At 45.2% G+C, this 17,917-nt stretch overlaps 1 protein-coding gene across 3 annotated transcripts; it reads left to right on the top strand.

Moving 5' to 3' along the window:
- The first annotated feature begins 385 nt into the window (after window positions 1-385).
- On the top strand, window positions 386-16,641 carry LOC311008986 (uncharacterized protein). 3 transcript variants are annotated; one of them, XR_014596596.1, is made up of 18 exons: window positions 386-838; window positions 6,479-6,515; window positions 7,909-7,949; window positions 8,444-8,525; window positions 8,957-9,092; window positions 9,179-9,329; window positions 9,444-10,637; window positions 12,180-12,245; window positions 12,334-12,562; window positions 12,694-12,982; window positions 13,077-13,268; window positions 13,345-13,403; window positions 13,512-13,714; window positions 13,828-13,856; window positions 13,989-14,163; window positions 14,368-14,456; window positions 14,536-16,214; window positions 16,577-16,641. XR_014596596.1 is itself a non-coding variant. In XM_084002955.1 (17 exons), exons 1-17 carry the CDS (start codon window positions 748-750, stop codon window positions 14,644-14,646), a joined length of 3,171 nt encoding a protein of 1,056 aa, XP_083859081.1. In that variant the 5' UTR covers window positions 386-747; the 3' UTR covers window positions 14,647-16,352. The 3 variants fall into 3 exon arrangements, 2 of the variants coding, with proteins under 2 accessions (XP_083859081.1, XP_083859080.1); XM_084002955.1 differs by lacking the exon at window positions 16,577-16,641 and having other exon boundaries at window positions 12,183-12,245; window positions 14,536-16,352; XM_084002954.1 differs by lacking the exon at window positions 16,577-16,641 and having other exon boundaries at window positions 14,536-16,352.
- Window positions 16,642-17,917: the final 1,276 nt, after the last annotated feature.

The raw sequence follows: 17,917 nt of genomic DNA, 5'->3' as shown, positions 1-17,917 counted from the left end.
TATTTTGAGATAATAAGTAATTATTTTGATAGAGTTTCTCATTATTTTGAGATTCCAAGTAATTCTTTTTGATAGTTTATCATTATTTTGAGATTCTAAGTCATTATTTTGATAAAGTGTTTCATTATTTTGAGATTCTAAGTCATAATTTTGATAGTTTCTCATTATTTTGAGATACGAAGTCATTATTTTGATTAAGTTTCTCTTTTTTTTTCATTAGACAGCCAAAATTATATATAAACCCACATAAATGTAAAAGTTTTGCAATTGTTTTGTCCTCCATTTTTTTTTTGCTTATCCCATTGTTTTTCCCCTGCCTCTCTCCCTCTCCCTCTGGTGACGTCACGCAGCCGGAGCGCGTGTGTGCGGCTCCGTATCTTGAGCTCGCGCGACCCCGGGGGCAAACAGGGAAGCTCGCGGACAGAAACCAACCGGCCGAAACGCGACGACGACGCGCAGTGTTGTTTTTAAAGACCAACGGCGACTTTTAACCGCGTTTACCGGCCCGGACGCCGAGCCGAACCCGGTCCACCGGCCCTGGAAGCGGGTTCCGGGCTGCGGGAAGTTAAACCGTGTTGAATTCGGGGGTGAACTTGTTCCCGGGGTTGGACGTTAGCGACGACTATGTCGCCGCCGCCGCCGCCGCGTCTGTTTTGACTCCATTTTCTCCGGACAGACAGGCGGGCAGACAGACAGGCGGACCGGAGAACCGGGGGGAAAGTGAGGTGAAAGACGGAGGAAGGAGAAATGGCCGAAGCCCGGTCGGAGGAAGACGAGGACACCGTGATGAGGGACGCCCGGGAACAAGTGGTCCGGCGGCAGCCCAACAGCTCCGGAGGTAAAACAGCACAACGCGACCGTCATCTCGCTGGTTTCCAACCGTTTCCACCTGATATCGATCCGGCCGATCGATACCTGTGTGAACGATAAGTTGTCACCAACCCTAAACTCAGTATAGACGACACACGTAACGAGAAAACTCACGTTACATCGCGATATCTAGGAACGGGTACTTCTGGTGCTTCAAGGTGTATTTTGATGCTAACAGGTAGTACAACTTTGAACGAGTATTTCTACATTCATACTTCAACTCATCCGAGTACTTCATATTATCTCATAGATAAGATACATGTATTTTTAAATTAGGTTAAAGATACTTCAAATACTTCTTCCGGGCTCCTCCACCTCTGATATTTGTAGTACCCCTGCCAAATCTCTCACAGTACTGGTACGCAGCGTGTACTGGGGCAGAATGGACCTGGAAATAACCAGTAACACACTGGTTTCACATGCAAAATGCCATAAAGAGTATTTACTGAGATGTGTTTTCAAAGTGCTGACATTTTGATAGAAGTCTGGTGACTCAAGATGAATACTTACTCAAAGTATTTTCACAGTCATTTCTGTACATTTGTAAGTAAAAACTTCTTTCATACTTCAACTCAAACATCTGGGTACTTCATATTATCTCACAGATAAGATACATGTATTTTTAAAAAGATACTTCTACCACTTCAAATACTTCTTCCGGGCTCCTCCACCTCTGATATTTGTAGTATTCCTGCTAAATCTCTAAGTATTTTCTCAGTCATTTCTGTACATTTGTAAGTAAAAACTTCTCAAGAGAGAATTTGGTTAATTGTCTACTTTTTTATGCACACACACGTGTTTTTAAATAACTGATAAGATTCAAATTGTAGGCAAATCCCTGTGAGTGTGGGTGTAGCTCCCCCCCCCCATCAGCCCAGAAGCCATAAATTCTTGTCTCGACATGTGCACATTTGGGTCAAAGTTAACACAATGCGGGGCGTAAAAACACACAAGAGTCCCAGTTGAAGTGAACATGCGACGGTGCAGGCCTGTGCCAAGGCGTTTAGTTTAATGCACAAAGCTCCCTCTTTGTCTCGCCGTCTCATTGGAACCCAAACACAAGTTATAATTTAACGTGTCTCTTCAAGGCTGTTATTGTGTGAGTCAGAAATGTATAATCCCACGGCAGCCTCTCGGATGACACCCTCCAGGCGAGGGCTGGGTGTTCATTTAAAAAAACAAAAAGGAGTCTGAGCACCTGTCGGATCACCTGAGTGCTCAGTCAACACATGAGCTACTCATTATTGGAGTAATCGAGTAATTCGTCTGCCTAAAAGCCTATTAAGGCAGGTTTTTTCTCACCACTTTAACTCTGCTCCTGGCTGATGTTGGGACTTTAAAAATGTTTTAAAAATTGAATTGGATAAAACACAGTTTCTCCTTATTAAAGAGCAAGTAAATGTGCTAAATCAGAAATGTCTATAAAAATGAACAACTCATTCTTCCATTTTTTGAGGAAAAAAACATTTTTATTGCTATTAAATTGTATTATTTAATTGCATTTCACAAATTGACCGCAGCTTTTTATGTTCTGTGGTCATTTTCTTAACTTAGGGGCATCATAACGAGCCATTTACGTTCTTAATTGAATAAATCCATAATTAACAAATATCCTTCACTAGCCTTGGTCTCACCCAGCGTTCATATTGTTGTGGTGAAATGTCAGGAAGGTAATGGAGACCTGAGTTTGCGGTGGGATTTAAATGACAACATAACAGGAAAGAGGTTCTGCTTTCAGTGCAGACAGGAAGTCGTGTTGCCTGCAGACACACCTGATTTTTTCCTGCATACTTTCCCCTGTTTTGTATCCAGTAAATAGACGGTCACATGACCCAGCAGAGTCGTTTCATCTTGATTTGGTTTCGGTGCCCGTTGAGCCGTAGGACGCTGTGTAATATGGTGGTTTTGGGTTTTGGATGGTCATCATTTGTACGTGACTAAAGTTATAAATAACTCAGGATATTGAATTCTCTGAGCCTGATTGCCTTAACAATAAGAGTTGAAAGTCTTCAAATAGCTGGGTTTGTCTGAAAAGTCGCTCAAATCCAGAGAAACTGGAACCAGTTTTGCTTGATATTTCTCTTAAACAATTAATTGATTGCTTAATGTTGGCGATGAAGTTTCTGTCAACCATTAAATTGGAATAAAAGCAAACTTTTCCCAGAAAAGTTATTTTCTTTTAGAGAATTTGCTCCGTCGTGATTCCTATTGGATGTGAAATTCAACACATCAGAATAACAATATGATCCTTTATCTCCGTTGTTTGAAAAGGAAGTGATGCATTCGACCGTTGACAACTTGTTTGGAATAAAGGGAGGAAGTAGAAAGAGGAAGTTATAGGTGATTTTACAGGGAAATCAATCATTAACACCACGGCAGTAAAAACAACAACAATAAAGTCACTTCTGTGTCTTCATAGACCAACGTGAGGAAAGAGGCTGAAACATAAACACAGGGATCTGGGTCGTTGCTCAGTCAGCTGGTGTTGTGCAACCTCGACCACGTGAGCGAGAGTCACATATCGACTCCTTCAATCCCAGTATTCAATCACAAACGGGGGGGAAATGTCGTCGGTAATCATGGGAAGCATTTACCACGTTGATTCACAGCTGGTCTGCGTTTAAAGGCGATCTGCGATTCATTTCTCTGGCATCTGAAGTTTTGTTGTTGGTGTTTCAAGCCTCTCCCTGAGCTCGGGGAATATCTCAGCCCAATTAAAACAAAACACAGCTTTCTGCTTTTTCTCCCCGAAGCCGAGTCGACGGCCTCGGTTTCAGAAGAAGAAGAAAGACGTGAGAGATGTAGAGATGTCGGATGTTTCCACGCCTACGTCTGCTCTGCTGTAAACATACTTTTGGCCTAACGACACGATATTATTGCCAATTATTTACTTCAAATACTTAATTTCTCCAGATGTTAGTGTCTATTAAGCTTTATTGTTGGGTTGTTTTTAGGTAGATTTAAATGACAATGTTTTTAAAATGACTTAAATACTTGTTATTATACAGAACCCAGAATATAGTAATAATTCCTAAAAATATAAATTTATAAAGCACTTCCAAAGTGCTTTTACGTGGTTGAATCGAGATTTAAAATAATAAATGTTCCCAAAAAACAGAAAATTAAAAATCAAGTGATTTTTTAAAAGGAATCAAAGAAGACGAGATGAAATAACGTAGATGATTAAGATGGATGTGGGGAGGATTTGTTTCCGTCTGGTTGCCGTGATACGGAATATCTTCGGAGTTAAAATGTTGACACAAGGTGGAGCGCTTGTTGTGGATGAAGGTTGAAGCCTGCCGTTGTATTTGTATTCATTCCTCCCAGCCTACATGTAGGACAGTTGGTCTTTGTGGTATTTGTCCCGCCCCTCCTCTATTGTCATTGGACGGTTGGGTAAAGCCCAGCTGTGACACGTGCAGCAAATACCCAAAGTAAATACACATTTATGTATATAAAAAGAGCCGACAGATGTGTGATTTTTGTAGCCGATTCCGATATTATGTCGGAAAACAATTTATCAATATATAGGACAATATTCATACTTCTAAGGTGACAGTGCACTCTGCTGGCCAAACTGTGCAACAACACCATGATTGAAGTTCCCCCTGAAGACGGCAACAACTCAGGCTCACTAAAGGTGGCTGACCTTTTAAGGTGGACCAGTGCTATTCTCCTTTTAAGTGGCAGTAGCATTTAAACATTTTACACAGAGTTGAAAGATTAAAATGTTGTAGATTTAATTGTGATGAAAATAAATGGGGTTATTATTATTTACTCATAAATAAATACTTGTACTTCTACAAGTAACAATAGATGACGAGTGCTGAGGAAACATTTTGCTGCGGTGGGCATTTGCGTGTTTGAACGCAGCACAAAGCTGAGCCAGCAGCAGCAGCAGCAGCAGCACAAACATCTGGAAGTGTTAAAACTCCTGATGACTCTAGCAGAATACCACAGCGGCCAATCACAGCCTCACTTCCTGGGTGCTCTCTGCCAATCAGGAAGCTGCACAGAGCAGACAGGCGGTCCAGTTACAGTTTTGGAGACAGACGGGGAGAGAGAGAGATCTAGCGGGGAAGATTTTTGAGTTTTTCTATAGCGGAATAGGATTTTTCAGAATATTAAAGAAACATTTAGTTTCTGTGGACGCTACAGGAAGTCACGGCGACCTGATTATCACTTTTCTGTGTGAGGAGACGCAGAGGAAAGGAGGTAGGAGATGATACAATGCACACACATACAGAAAAGTCCAGCTCTACCTCAGAAGGAAACCAGAAGCTACCTTTTTTCCCTTCACCTCCTTCTCTTCTCGCCTCCTTTCCTTTTGGAGATTCAGGTGACAAAACGTCACTTATCACTGTGGCGTTTCTAGACTACACTTCCCAGAAATCACCTGTCAATCGGGTTTGGACAACAGTGGGTGCATCCGTACCAGACGGCAATCTGATCCGGTTCTGAGGCTGAAGTGCCTTAAACTTGCATCCTCCCTGCTGGCCACCAGGGGGCGACTCCTCTCTGGTTGTATAGAAGTCTATGAGAAAATGGTCCTACTCCTCTCTGCTGGCCACCAGGGGGCGACTCCTCTCTGGTTGTATAGAAGTCTATGAGAAAATGGTCCTACTTCTCTCTGCTGGCCACCAGGGGGCGACTCCTCTCTGATTGTATAGAAGTCTATGAGAAAATGGTCCTACTTCTCTCTGCTGGCCACCAGGGGGCGACTCCTCTCTGGTTGTATAGAAGTCTATGAGAAAATGGTCCTACTTCTCTCTGCTGGCCACCAGGGGGCGACTCCTCTCTGGTTGTATAGAAGTCTATGAGAAAATGGTCCTACTCCTCTCTGCTGGCCACCAGGGGGCGACTCCTCTCTGGTTGTATAGAAGTCTATGAGAAAATGGTCCTACTTCTCTCTGCTGGCCACCAGGGGGCGACTCCTCTCTGGTTGTATAGAAGTCTATGAGAAAATGGTCCTACTTCTCTCTGCTGGCCACCAGGGGGCGACTCCTCTCTGGTTGTATATAAGTCTATGAGAAAATGGTCCTACTTCTCTCTGCTGGCCACCAGGGGGCGACTCCTCTCTGGTTGTATAGAAGTCTATGAGAAAATGGTCCTACTTCTCTCTGCTGGCCACCAGGGGGCGACTCCTCTCTGGTTGTATAGAAGTCTATGAGAAAATGGTCCTACTTCTCTCTTGATGTTTTATCTCAGTAAACATTGTAAACATGAGTTTATGGTCTCAATCTCTAGTTTCAAGTCTTCTTCAATCCAGCATGATGTTCATTTAGTACATGATGGTCCATTTAGAGTCCACCAGACCAGAAAGCAGGGGATGCTTTAGGGGGCGGGGCTTACCTGCTGATCGACTGGTCCATTTAGAGTCCAACAGACCAGAGAGCAAAAAGATTGATAATGGAAATTCACCAAGATTATTGTGTTTTTATCCCGATTCGCAGTCTCTTTTGTGTGTTTTTTATCTGTCGGATGGCACAGAAAATATAGAAAACGTTGTCTATAGTGGAAAATAAGAAGTGTGTGATCAAAGACCAAGTAAAACTTTTATTTCCTGACACGGCCACGTTTCCACCAACGAACCTCTTTGTCTCGGCAGGTCGTCCAGACAGACGTAAGCCCGAGCATCGTCACAGGTAAGAGATTTATCTATTATTTATTCCCCTCTTCTTTCCCTCTTTGTCTCACCTGGCTCTTTGCCAGGTGAGTAACTGCTACCAGGAGCCTTTTTAATGTCGCCCACATTGGAGGTGCGTTTGATGTTGAAGTCCAGATGATCCAGAAAGCTCTTTGAAGTCGTTTTGCTGAAGATTAAATCAATAAATCAAACATTTTCTTGCCGTTTCACGCCAGTTTGGGACTCTTTTTTTTTTCCTCCATCAACTTCTTTCCTCCCCTTCGGTCTCGGGGTCTGACACACTCCTGAAAGTATTTCTGCTGTCGGCCGGTTGGCATGGCAACCAGCCAGCGGAGTCACATAGTTGAAGGAGCGTGTGTTTGTCGGGGGAAACGGGGCCTCGGTTTGAGTCTCAGACGGTAACGAGAGAAAGAGAACTGATTTTGAGACGGTTGGGAAACATTTTGAATTAACGGCAGCCTGTTCATATTAGAGACTGGTGTTTGTGGCGTTTGCAGAGAATGAAGTCATCTCGTTCATTTCCTCCCCGAGTGTTGTGTTGATGTTTTCTCTCCATCTCCACCAGAACACGTTTGAATCTGCTACCAAAGAAAGCCGAGAGCTTTCCCCCCAGTTACTTCACACTTCCTGCAGCTGCTTCAAATTAAAAGTCATCATTGTTTCCTGAAATGCTTTTTGAAAAGTTATTATTGGGAAGCAGCTACAGGAAGCGTTGAATTAGCTCTAAATATAAGCTATATATATAAATATAAACTAACGTTGTCATGACAACTGATCGTGCATCGTTTGCATTCACCTCAACCAAAGCATGAATGCTTAAGAAAATACCTATGTGTATGATTCATGTGTGTGTGATTTATCCGCCTCGTCCCTCCTATGATGGCCGACCTTTGAACCCTCCTTCGGGCGTGGCTGCTCATTATCTCGTTTCTTGCTGCCTCTCTAGTTTTAACCCACATCATTCTCTGCCTGAACCGCTGGAACCCAAAAGATGACGTAATGGAGGAAACAAGTCTTAAATGTTTCCCCAAACCCAGAAAAACGACATCAGCAGACAAAAACACAAACTAGTCCACCTCCGGCCGTCCAGACTAAATGTAAATCTGCAGTGATTGATTGAATATGGGCACCAGGCTGTTTTATCGTTTGTCATCTAATGCCGATGTGCCCTGGAGCAAGGCGTCGAACCCTCAGCCGTCTGAACGGGAAGCAGAGAAACCGTGTGGGACGGCCGAGCTATGTTTGATACTGGAAAAGAGAGAGAGAGGTGAAATAAGGTGACTCATGTTTTCCTTTTTGTCTCATCCCCCCCCCTCTCTCTTTCTCTCTCTCTCTCTCTCTCTCTCTCTCTCTCTCTCTCTCTCCCCCTCTCTCTCTCTCTCTCCCTGTAGCCACGGGCCTCTCTCGTCCATCAGAGCAGCCATCAAGAGAAGTGAGTCGTCATCCTCTCCCTCTTTGTGTGTTAAATGTTAAAAGAGAAACATAAAGTCATGCTGGAAACGACACATGGTCATTTGTGGAACAGAACTTTTTTTAGAGCTGTGGCCTGGAAATGTGTTCATTTATAAAAATGGAAAATATTCTCCTTTTTTTTTTATTGTGGGGCAATAAAATCCAGCATGGCAACGACGGCAGCAACTCCCAACACTGGACTGTCAACACATCTACGATTTAAACACTGGAAACAAAGGAATTATCATGACGATTTGTGTTTAATTTACTTTTTACCACTAATTTAATGTCAGCGTTACTTTAGTTGCTCCGTCGCCTTGGAAACGGAGAAAACCAGGCGTCCATTCACCTGCAAGCAACATCAGAAACGTTTCGACGTCAGAGAATATTCAGCTAAAACACATCCTCGTTGATCTCCATGACGTCTGCAGGAAGTGATATCACGCTTAAACTGTTTCCTGTCTGTCTCCTCAGCCTCCACCAGGTCCACGTCTGTCTCCGAGGCACCCAGAGAACGAGAGCGAGACAGGGAGAGAGACAGAGAGAGAGACAGGAGGTACGATTTAATGAAGCTGCCAAGTCAGGAAACAAGAGAGAATATTTCAAGTCAATAATAAGTGTTTACAGTAAATAAGCTCCATGCACGTACTTTTACAGCCACCTCCTTCCCGTCTCACATTCAACCAATCATCATCTTGTGTTTTTCATCCTGTTGTTACTCAAACACTCAACCGGAGAACCTTTTGACTGGGAGGCTTTAGCATAAAGATGTTGCCGTCTCATGCTGTGAATTTGATGCACGCTGAAGATCAATGACTTATCAATAAACTGCCCTGTGTGTGCAGGAACTTTTTCTTTTGCATATTTTGTTGGTAAATCAGTTACGATCGCTGATATTTTTGGATGATTTATCAAAATTAGTAGTTTGTTTCGGCCGAATAGACTGACTTTCTAAGGGTTTCTCTGTTGCCGACGTCCCGTTGCTAGGCGACCGGAGATCACCATCCTGTCTGCAGAGCCGCTCTCCTCCACATCCTGGTTCCCTGGAGCTTCGGGAGGATTCCCGCCTCCCCCTCCTCCTGCAGCGCAGATCTGGGGAGCCACGATCCCTCCGTCCATTCAGGTTCACTTTGGAACACGGATCCAGCCGTTAAAGTGTTGTTTAAGATTAGTTTAGAACTTAACGTTGTTCCTCCTCCTCCTCCTCAGCCTCCTCCGTCCTATGAGGAGGTGATCAGGGAGAAGACACAGGAGCAGGTTCTCCTTCCTCCTCCAGCCACCTGCCCCTCCTCATCCTCATCACGTCCAGCTTTGAAAACGACCATCGCCACGCAGACAGACCCAGGATCTGCCCCGGAGGGTGAGAGGGGGCCCATATTTTAATGTTTATATATATTTATTTATTTTTATATATATATATATATATTTGTAAATATATATATATATTTGTAAATTAATTTATATTTGTGTGCAGTGAGAAGACCGGTGAGACCACCACGGCCGTCGCTCTCCTTCCCTCCCAAACCATCTCACTTTGATGACATCACCTTCGCCGCCAGCCAATCAACACCCGACAGTGACGGCGTGCTGCTGAACACGCAGTGCTGTGACCTCCTCGCTGAACTCTGCTCACCTTTGACCTCGACCACCGGTGCTCAAACTGACCTATGGGAATATTCCTTCGCCGCTCTTGACGTGGCAACTCCTCCCACCGCCTCCCTGAACGAGTGTCCCAGGCCACGCCCCCGCACCCGGCTCAGCGCTCTGCCGATTGGCGCCGACGTCAAAGTTCAGACTTTGGTGAAGCTGCGCGAGGACGGTTTGGCGACGCTCGCTGCCCGCGCGGGAACGCCCCCCAACCAGGAAGTGAGTCAGGGGAAGTACCTTCAGGAGCTGCTGGAGGCGTTCAGCTCAGACGACTGGGGCTTCCCGGATCGCCGCAGCGACAGCAGCGGGCACAGCCAATCAGAGAGCGAGGAGGGAGACGAGGAGGACATGGCGACTCTGAAGGCGAGGATTCAAGCCTTCGAGCAGCAGGTGGCTGATGGGAGCTGTGGAGACGGGAGCAACGCAGACTTTGTTGTCTCAAAGAGACCTGAACCCCGGCCACGTCCTCGTCTCCAACCGGCCAAATCTGCCCCACCCACTGTCGCCCCGAAACCCAAAAGCTTTTCACACGCACCCAAACCATCCAGCAAGGTATTCTGGGAGGACGGCGGTCTGACGGACTCTCCGTCCATAAACTTGAACCCTCAAACTGCGGCCGAACCCACAGCTTCGTGTTCCCCACAGCCTTTGGCTCCATCTTTGGTACCACAACCCTGTAAAAACACGGAGAAACCCTCAGTATTCCCAAAACCACAGTCTGCCACAGAACCCGTCCCATCCGGTCCATCAGTCCCGGTCCCGGCTCCCAGACCCCCTCCACCCAAACTCACCCCCTCCGTCAGCGACCCAGCCAATCCCAAACCTCCCCCAAGACCCACGGTCGCCCCCAGGGCCAGCGTAGGGGCTCCACACCAGGAGAAGAGCCCCACGGTTGGGCACGCCACCCCGGCTCTGCCCCCGAGACCCTCGGTGGAGGGTGGTGGCGGTGGCGGCGGTGGTGGTGCCCAGACAGAGACCTTGGCTGGAGGCGATGAGACGCTGGATGCTGCAAACCAAACTGGTGAGAGCTTTTCTTTTCTTTAGTCTGTGAGCTTTACCGACCCCTGCTGGCAGCGTGTAGGAACTACAAAAACAAACTCAAAATAATATATATATTTTTTATCTTGCAATGTTGGCTTCTAATATTGTGACACCAAAGTGATGGAGCTTAAAAGATGAATGAATTAGTTGATCAACCGTAAATCAATAACTTTTTATAATCTAATTATTGTTTGAGTCATTCTTCAAGCTAAAATTATGAAATTAATTAAGTTTTTCCAGCTTCTGATTATTATTTTTTTTGCAGTTTAAATGTGCAGGTTAAACATTTGATTCATTGATTTTCACTTGATTTTCATCCGTATTAAATATAGGCCGTGTTGTATAAATGGTCGTTCGGACTGTGTGATATGTAAAAGCCTGATGTCACATGTAGAGGTTACAGCTGTTTCACCGTGGAATAAACCATTTACAAATACATTCTGAGGAACACAACACTGGGCGTTAATCTGCTGATCTCATCATTCAGCCGCTGAACTCAGTTCAAACTCAGTTCAGTCCGCTTCTCAAATATTGACATAGTTTGGAGGAGGCGGCTTATCTGCCAGATAACCTGAATGTGTTGCGATGAGCTTCAGTGCAGCTCGTTGGCCGAAGTTCACACTTATCTGCAGCTGATAATGGAGCTGTGTGCATTTATGTAAATAACTATAGATTACAATGTTTGGAGTTTTTATTTCTTTGTTAAAGTTGGTCTGGAGTCTGAAACCTAGACTGTAACATTTAAAGGCACTAAATAGGTTTAGTTTATTAATATAATATGCAATTAAGCAATATGTTAATTTGTTTTAGTTATTTCTTCCATCTTATTTTCTAATTATTTTTTTAATATCCAATTTTCTGATGTAATAATTGATTGCTAAACTAATCAATAGCTACATCTCTAGTTGGTAATCTTGATTATTATAAGTTATCACTCCCGTGAGGCTTCGTAACGACTGTTTAGCAACATTTATCATAATTCAATCATAATTAAGTTGAAAAATAATTTAGACATCACAGTCAGTCAAGTGAATAAGGGATAATAAAATCAGGCAAACTTTGGGGAACCAGCATGTTTTCACTCCAGAAGGAGGCGTCATGAAATAAACTGGGCCAATATTTAAATAAATGTGTTTGAATACATAAAGGAAGGAGGCCATCAGGCAGACTCGGGGTCCATACTGACATTTGAAATCCTGAAATGTCTCTCTGTCTCTGATTGGCTCCTGATTGAGTGCTGAAGACTTTCATTGTGATGTCAGACTGAACGAGAGGCGTCTCCGCTCTCACGGGAAGAAGTGACTCACAACAATGAAGTCTGCAAATAAACCGGCTGAATCTACTTGTTGTCGACTGAAGCATGAAGCTCGGACTAGTGTCTGCACTTACAGCATAAATAGTGTATGACGTCATACACCTGCACTGATAATCACATCTAGTTACAAGTAAAATAGATCCTTTTTTATCACCCCAGTAATTCTTTTTTTTAAAGATTTTTTTGTGTTTTTTGTTTCTATGAAAGTAGGAAGAGTTCGTCCAGACGTCCCGACCAAACCTGCATCACTGTCCTCACCACGCAGAGCCAGCGGTGAGAGTTGCTCTTCAAATCGTTGGTCTGTAAAGTGTCTTCTTATTTAGATAACATGAGTAAAACCTGCTCTGCTCTCCACCTCCAGCTCCAAATCTGGCCCCCAAACCTTCTGGAGCCTTACCAACGCCTCCAGATCCAAACCCAGTCCCTCCGAAAGCTTCATCTGCTGCCCCGGCAACAGCCCCCAAACCTTCAGGTCCCACCCCGGGCCTCAAGCCCTCAGTCCCGGCCCCGGCTCTGAGGAAAGGCCCCGTCAACCAGACCAAACCAGAACCTGCGACCCCAACCTCCTCAGACCCTCCTCTTCCTCCGCGGTAGGAACGAGACTTAAGATACTTAAGAGTTTTTACCATCATCCATCGCCACAGACAAACTGCAGCTCTGTTTTATTTTGAAAAGCAGCTTTGCTTCCTGTTTGGTACCAATAATCTTGCCTTCTCTCCAGGCCTTCAAGTGTGAAGCTCCTCCCCCTTCGTCCTCCACCAATCAAAGCCATCCCTGGGCGTCCGCCACCTCCAGCCGTCAGCTCAACTTCCTCAGCCAACCAGGCGACTCCTCCTCCTCCTTCGTCCGAAACAAGCCACGCCCCCTCCGTTTCCTCAACCAGCCAGTCTCCGCCCACGCTAACCGCTCCACCGTCTCCTCCTGGATCGGCCAATCAGAGGGCGCCAAAGAGAGGACCACCTCTGCCCCCGCGACCAAAACCTGGACACCCACTCTATAGCAGCTATGTGGTATGAACACACACACACACACCACACACACACACACACACACACAGGCCTCTCATAGACTTGGATTATCTTGATTTTCTTTATTTTGTCTCAGAAACAGGAAGTCCTGATCGTCTTGGACGACCCGAGCCCCTCGGAGCCCCTCTCAGGTGAAGGGAGGAGTCACACAAGTGTCATCAACCCGTCACAGTCTCTCCTGGACCTGGACACCCAACCAGAGCCTGTCCCGGTTCAGGACAGCCAATCAAAGCCTGGCTTGGAGGGCCTCAGCCTATCAGACTCCCAGGTACAGGAACAGTTCTTTTTCCAGGTTTAGCTCCAGGAACCGGATATCAGTTAACCCGTTTCCCTTCGTCTTCTAGTCCATTCTGCCTGTGCGGCCCAGCGAGCACAAAGAACAGGCCGACCCCCCTCCTGTGAGGTCAGTCCACGTCACAAACCGCACGCCGAGCTCACAGGCAGCAAACAGGAAGTGCTTCTAGAAGTAATTTCTTTTAATTTTGTGTGTATTTCATTACCGTGTCCTCAGCGGTCCGCGCTGCGTCGCCTTGTTCGACTACGAGGGAGAGGAGGAGGACGAGCTCACCTTCTCCCAGGGTGATGTCATCGCCCTCCTGGAGCTCATCGGGCAAGAGTGGGGGCGTGGCCAGATCCACGGGCGGGTGGGAATATTCCCGCTGAACTTCGCCGAGGTGGTGGAGCCGCCGGTCACAGAGATCGCAGTGACAGAAAGTAGGTCCTTCGCTGAATGTCTTAAATCAGGGAAACGTTTTTCCAAATAATTTTAAATCATTACTTTTCTCTCCTTTATATATGAATGTAAGAGTATTTTTTGTTCTCAACAGCACCAAAGAGCTCTCAGGACCCCGACTCAGTGAGTGTGGGTTTTAGATTTCCCTCTTTATAGTAGTTTTAACGTTCCTTTACTTGTCATGTACTTACTTTCCACGGCAATCCGTTTGCATGCTTCCTTGAATTAAATAAAATGATTTGTATGTGTTTGCAGGCGAAGCAGTGGGCCGTGGCTCTGTTCGACTTCCCGGGTCAGACTGCAGACGATCTGTCCTTCCACAAGGGGGCGCTCATCCAGGTGACAGAGCACATCGACTCAGAGTGGCAGAGAGGAAGACTGGAGGGCAGGGAGGGGATCTACCCTGCTGCCTTCACTCAGACCTGCACCGGTAAGACATAGTACTATATGCATGTACTAATACCATGCTGTAAAACTACTCTGCTGCAAGTTAAAGTCCTGCAACATTCAGATACTTTACTGAGGTAAAAGTATGAATACATGTTGTAAGAATACTCTGTTACAAGTTAAAGTCCTGCCGTTTCACTCTCATTCGTCAGTCTCTCACCGCCACTTCCTCTTCCTGTTTCTCCAGCTCAGCAAATCCCGGGACAGCAGTCGGCGGTTAAAGCCGTGGCCAAGTTTGCGTTCACGGCGGAGAGCGAGGACGAGCTCACGTTAAAGGTGGGTGGAGTCAAAGACCAGTTTATTCCCAATGAAAGTACGATGCCTGTTGTGTTGATGTGCCGTCTTCCCGCTGCAGGTCGGTGACATCTTAACGCAGGTGGAGATTGTGGATGAGCAGTGGATTCTGGGAGTTTTGGGCGGGAGGAGTGGGATTGTTCCTAAAAACTACATTTCGCTTCTTCTCTGATGAGGAAAACGATGAAAACAGACAATGAGGGGAAAAACGAGCCACTTTCTAAACGCTAACTTTTCAGCCCATTTTTTTACCGAAACAAAAGCCTCCCGCTCAGTTTTTATTGGAAGTTTGGATGCTACGTTGTAGAAACTGGAGCTGTGAGACATGATCGGATCGTCTCTTTGATTGACGGACCTGCAACTCGGATCTTTACACCGTTAATTAAGAATCCGAGGATTATTTCCTGGACTGGATTATTTTTTTTCTTTCACCGACCGTGTCGGCCGATGGACTCCCAAAAAAATCCAAAGCTCCGATCGAGGTCGAATATCTGCTGTTAAACCACTTTTCTGCAACACTTTCTAAGATGTCTACGATGCATCACAAACATACTTATAATCCACTCATAAATATCCATAAATCATATCATAAAGCCTTTAATAACTGCTTATAAAGTCAAGTATCATAACGCTTCAGATAGTTGTTTTTTTTTGAGGATCATTATTATAATTCCTAAAGTTGTAATACATTATCGTCATTTTAAACTGCATCATAATGTTATACATTTTATAGATGTATTTAAAGTTTTCACTTAACGCGAACAATGACCACTTAGATTGTTATTATTGTACATTAAAAGTGATTATAATGTATTGCAACAATAGGAATTATAATACACTGATGCTTGAAAACAGCAGTTGACAAATATTTTGACTTTGTACGTCATTATAAAATGCTTTAGAACTTTAATTATCCTGCACTGGTGAAATTTAATAGCCAAAAAGGTTGAGTGATGAATACAATAACAGCATATTTTGTACTTGTATACATATATTCACTTATTGCACTGGATAGTTGGTGTGTAGCATTTCACTAGAGAGAAAAATCTACACAGATTAATGCATTGTAGAGAAGCTAAGTCCCGCCCCTTCAAGTGTTTCTACCAAAAGGGGGCGGGGCTTAGCCTCTAGACAGAAAGCGGTACCAACTTTTTGTTTAACGTCGGCGGTTAAAAGCATTTATCGTGTTGGATACTTTTTTCAAAATCAGCGCAGTATTAATACTTCAACACTAAAATATTTGTCGACGTTTTTTCCTCCTGAGCCGGAGGAGATTAGAAAACGTTTCAGTTCAAATTAACATTTAGTGACACTGTAGGTACCGTCGGTTAGTTAGTTTTTGTTTTGCACATGTTTTCACTTTAAAACTTTTTTTGTACGTTGATGTGTGAGCCGGATCACTTTACACGAGGAACACTACGGCTGGTCGTCTGTTCTATACACGTAGACGATACATCGGTGACCGGATCTACTTTTTGCTTTTCGCTGAACATTTCTGGCCTTAAAAGTTTGCTGGGAGAAGAATGACGTACAGGAGACGAGTCGACTGTGATGGAAAGTCAACCGGAAGCTGCTGAAAGGGGAACTAAACAACTTGAACGTGCACATTGGTTCACGTTTGATTTTCTGCAGTTGAGCTTCAGCTGTAGTTTTATAGAATGGACTGTACCTCCGCCTGTTAGCTAAAACACGACATCGCAAAAACATTTCCACATTTTTAGACTGAAAACTGTACGAGCCGTACTCTTGGACTGGACGTACGAGCCGTACTCTTGGACTGAACGTACGAGTCGTACTCTTGGACTGGACGTACGAGTCGTACTCTTGGACTGGACGTACGAGCCGTACTCTTGGACTGGACGTACGAGTCGTAGTCTTGGACTGAGCGTACGAGCCGTACTCTTGGACTGGACGTACGAGCCGTACTCTTGGACTGGACGTACGAGCCGTACTCTTGGACTGGACGTACGAGTCGTACTCTTGGACTGGACGTACGAGCCGTACTCTTGGACTGGACGTACGAGCCGTACTCTTGGACTGGACGTACGAGCCGTACTCTTGGACTGGACTTACGAGTCGTACTCTTGGACTGGACGTACGAGTCGTACTCTTGGACTGAACGTACGAGTCGTACTCTTGGACTGAGCGTACGAGTCGTACTCTTGGACTGGACGTACGAGTCGTACTCTTGGACTGAACGTACGAGTCGTACTCTTGGACTGAGCGTACGAGTCGTACTCTTGGACTGAGCGTACGAGTCGTACTCTTGGAATGGACGTACGAGTCGTACTCTTGGACTGGACGTACGAGTCGTACTCTTGGACTGAACGTACGAGTCGTACTCTTGGACTGAACGTACGAGTCGTACTCTTGGACTGGACGTACGAGTCGTACTCTTGGACTGGACGTACGAGCCGTACTCTTGGACTGGACGTACGAGCCGTACTCTTGGACTGAGCGTACGAGTCGTACTCTTGGACTGAGCGTACGAGTCGTACTCTTGGACTGGACGTACGAGTCGTACTCTTGGACTGAACGTACGAGTCGTACTCTTGGACTGAGCGTACGAGTCGTACTCTTGGACTGGACGTACGAGTCGTACTCTTGGACTGAACGTACGAGTCGTACTCTTGGACTGAGCGTACGAGTCGTACTCTTGGACTGAGCGTACGAGTCGTACTCTTGGACTGGACGTACGAGTCGTACTCTTGGACTGGACGTACGAGTCGTACTCTTGGACTGGACGTACGAGTCGTACTCTTGGACTGGACGTACGAGTCGTACTCTTGGACTGGACGTACGAGTCGTACTCTTGGACTGGACGTACGAGTCGTACACTTAATATAGCAATTTGATACGCGCTGTCGGCAAACTAGCAGTGATGATGATGAATTTCTCTCATTAAATTAACATTTTTAATTGTTTTATCTGACAATTGGAGTTCCGACATTTTCACTGTTCTTTTCCGACAGACTGTGAAGGCAAATTTAGCTTTTATTTTGGGGGGGGGGGGGGGGGGAAGGCAACCAGATGCCGATGTATGACCTTCGTGACATGATTTGAGTCGTGAAGATGAAACTGTCACGTGTTTATTTAGTCAAGTAAACGTCTTTTTGTTTGTTAATGAGCAATAGAAGATCTGCACTTACTGCAGTAGCTTGATAGTTTATTGTATTATGTGATGGACGAGTACGAGCCGTTTGTAAGTCTGGGGAAGGTTTGCACTATGGATTTGTAAAAACACTATTGCAGCATAAGCTCACTCCTTGCATTTATCTGTCGGTTCTGGTGATTCAATCGAGGAAAGAGTGAACAGTTTGGGTTTTGTTTTTTTTGTTTGTGCGTCCATGTTTTTGGGAGGTAATCGTACGTGAGGCATCTTTAACCTTTTTAGACTGCAGACTAATTAGCGTGAGTGAGAAAGACGCACAGTGAACGAGATG

Source organism: Eutrigla gurnardus (genome assembly GCF_963514095.1).
Source record: "Eutrigla gurnardus genome assembly, chromosome: 23".
Classification (NCBI taxonomy): domain Eukaryota; kingdom Metazoa; phylum Chordata; class Actinopteri; order Perciformes; family Triglidae; genus Eutrigla; species Eutrigla gurnardus.
This window is presented reverse-complemented; position numbering and strand designations above follow the sequence as displayed.

What these genes read in the sequence shown, in the direction of transcription:
- LOC311008986 (XM_084002954.1), top strand. Translation starts at nt 748, where the DNA reads ATGGCCGAAGCCCGGTCGGAGGAAGACGAGGACACCGTGATGAGGGAC. An exon ending in TCAGCCTATCAGACTCCCAG is followed by an intron (nt 13,269 to 13,344) that starts GTACAGGAACAG and finishes TTCGTCTTCTAG; the next exon opens with TCCATTCTGCCTGTGCGGCC. An exon ending in CTTCACTCAGACCTGCACCG is followed by an intron (nt 14,164 to 14,367) that starts GTAAGACATAGT and finishes CTGTTTCTCCAG; the next exon opens with CTCAGCAAATCCCGGGACAG.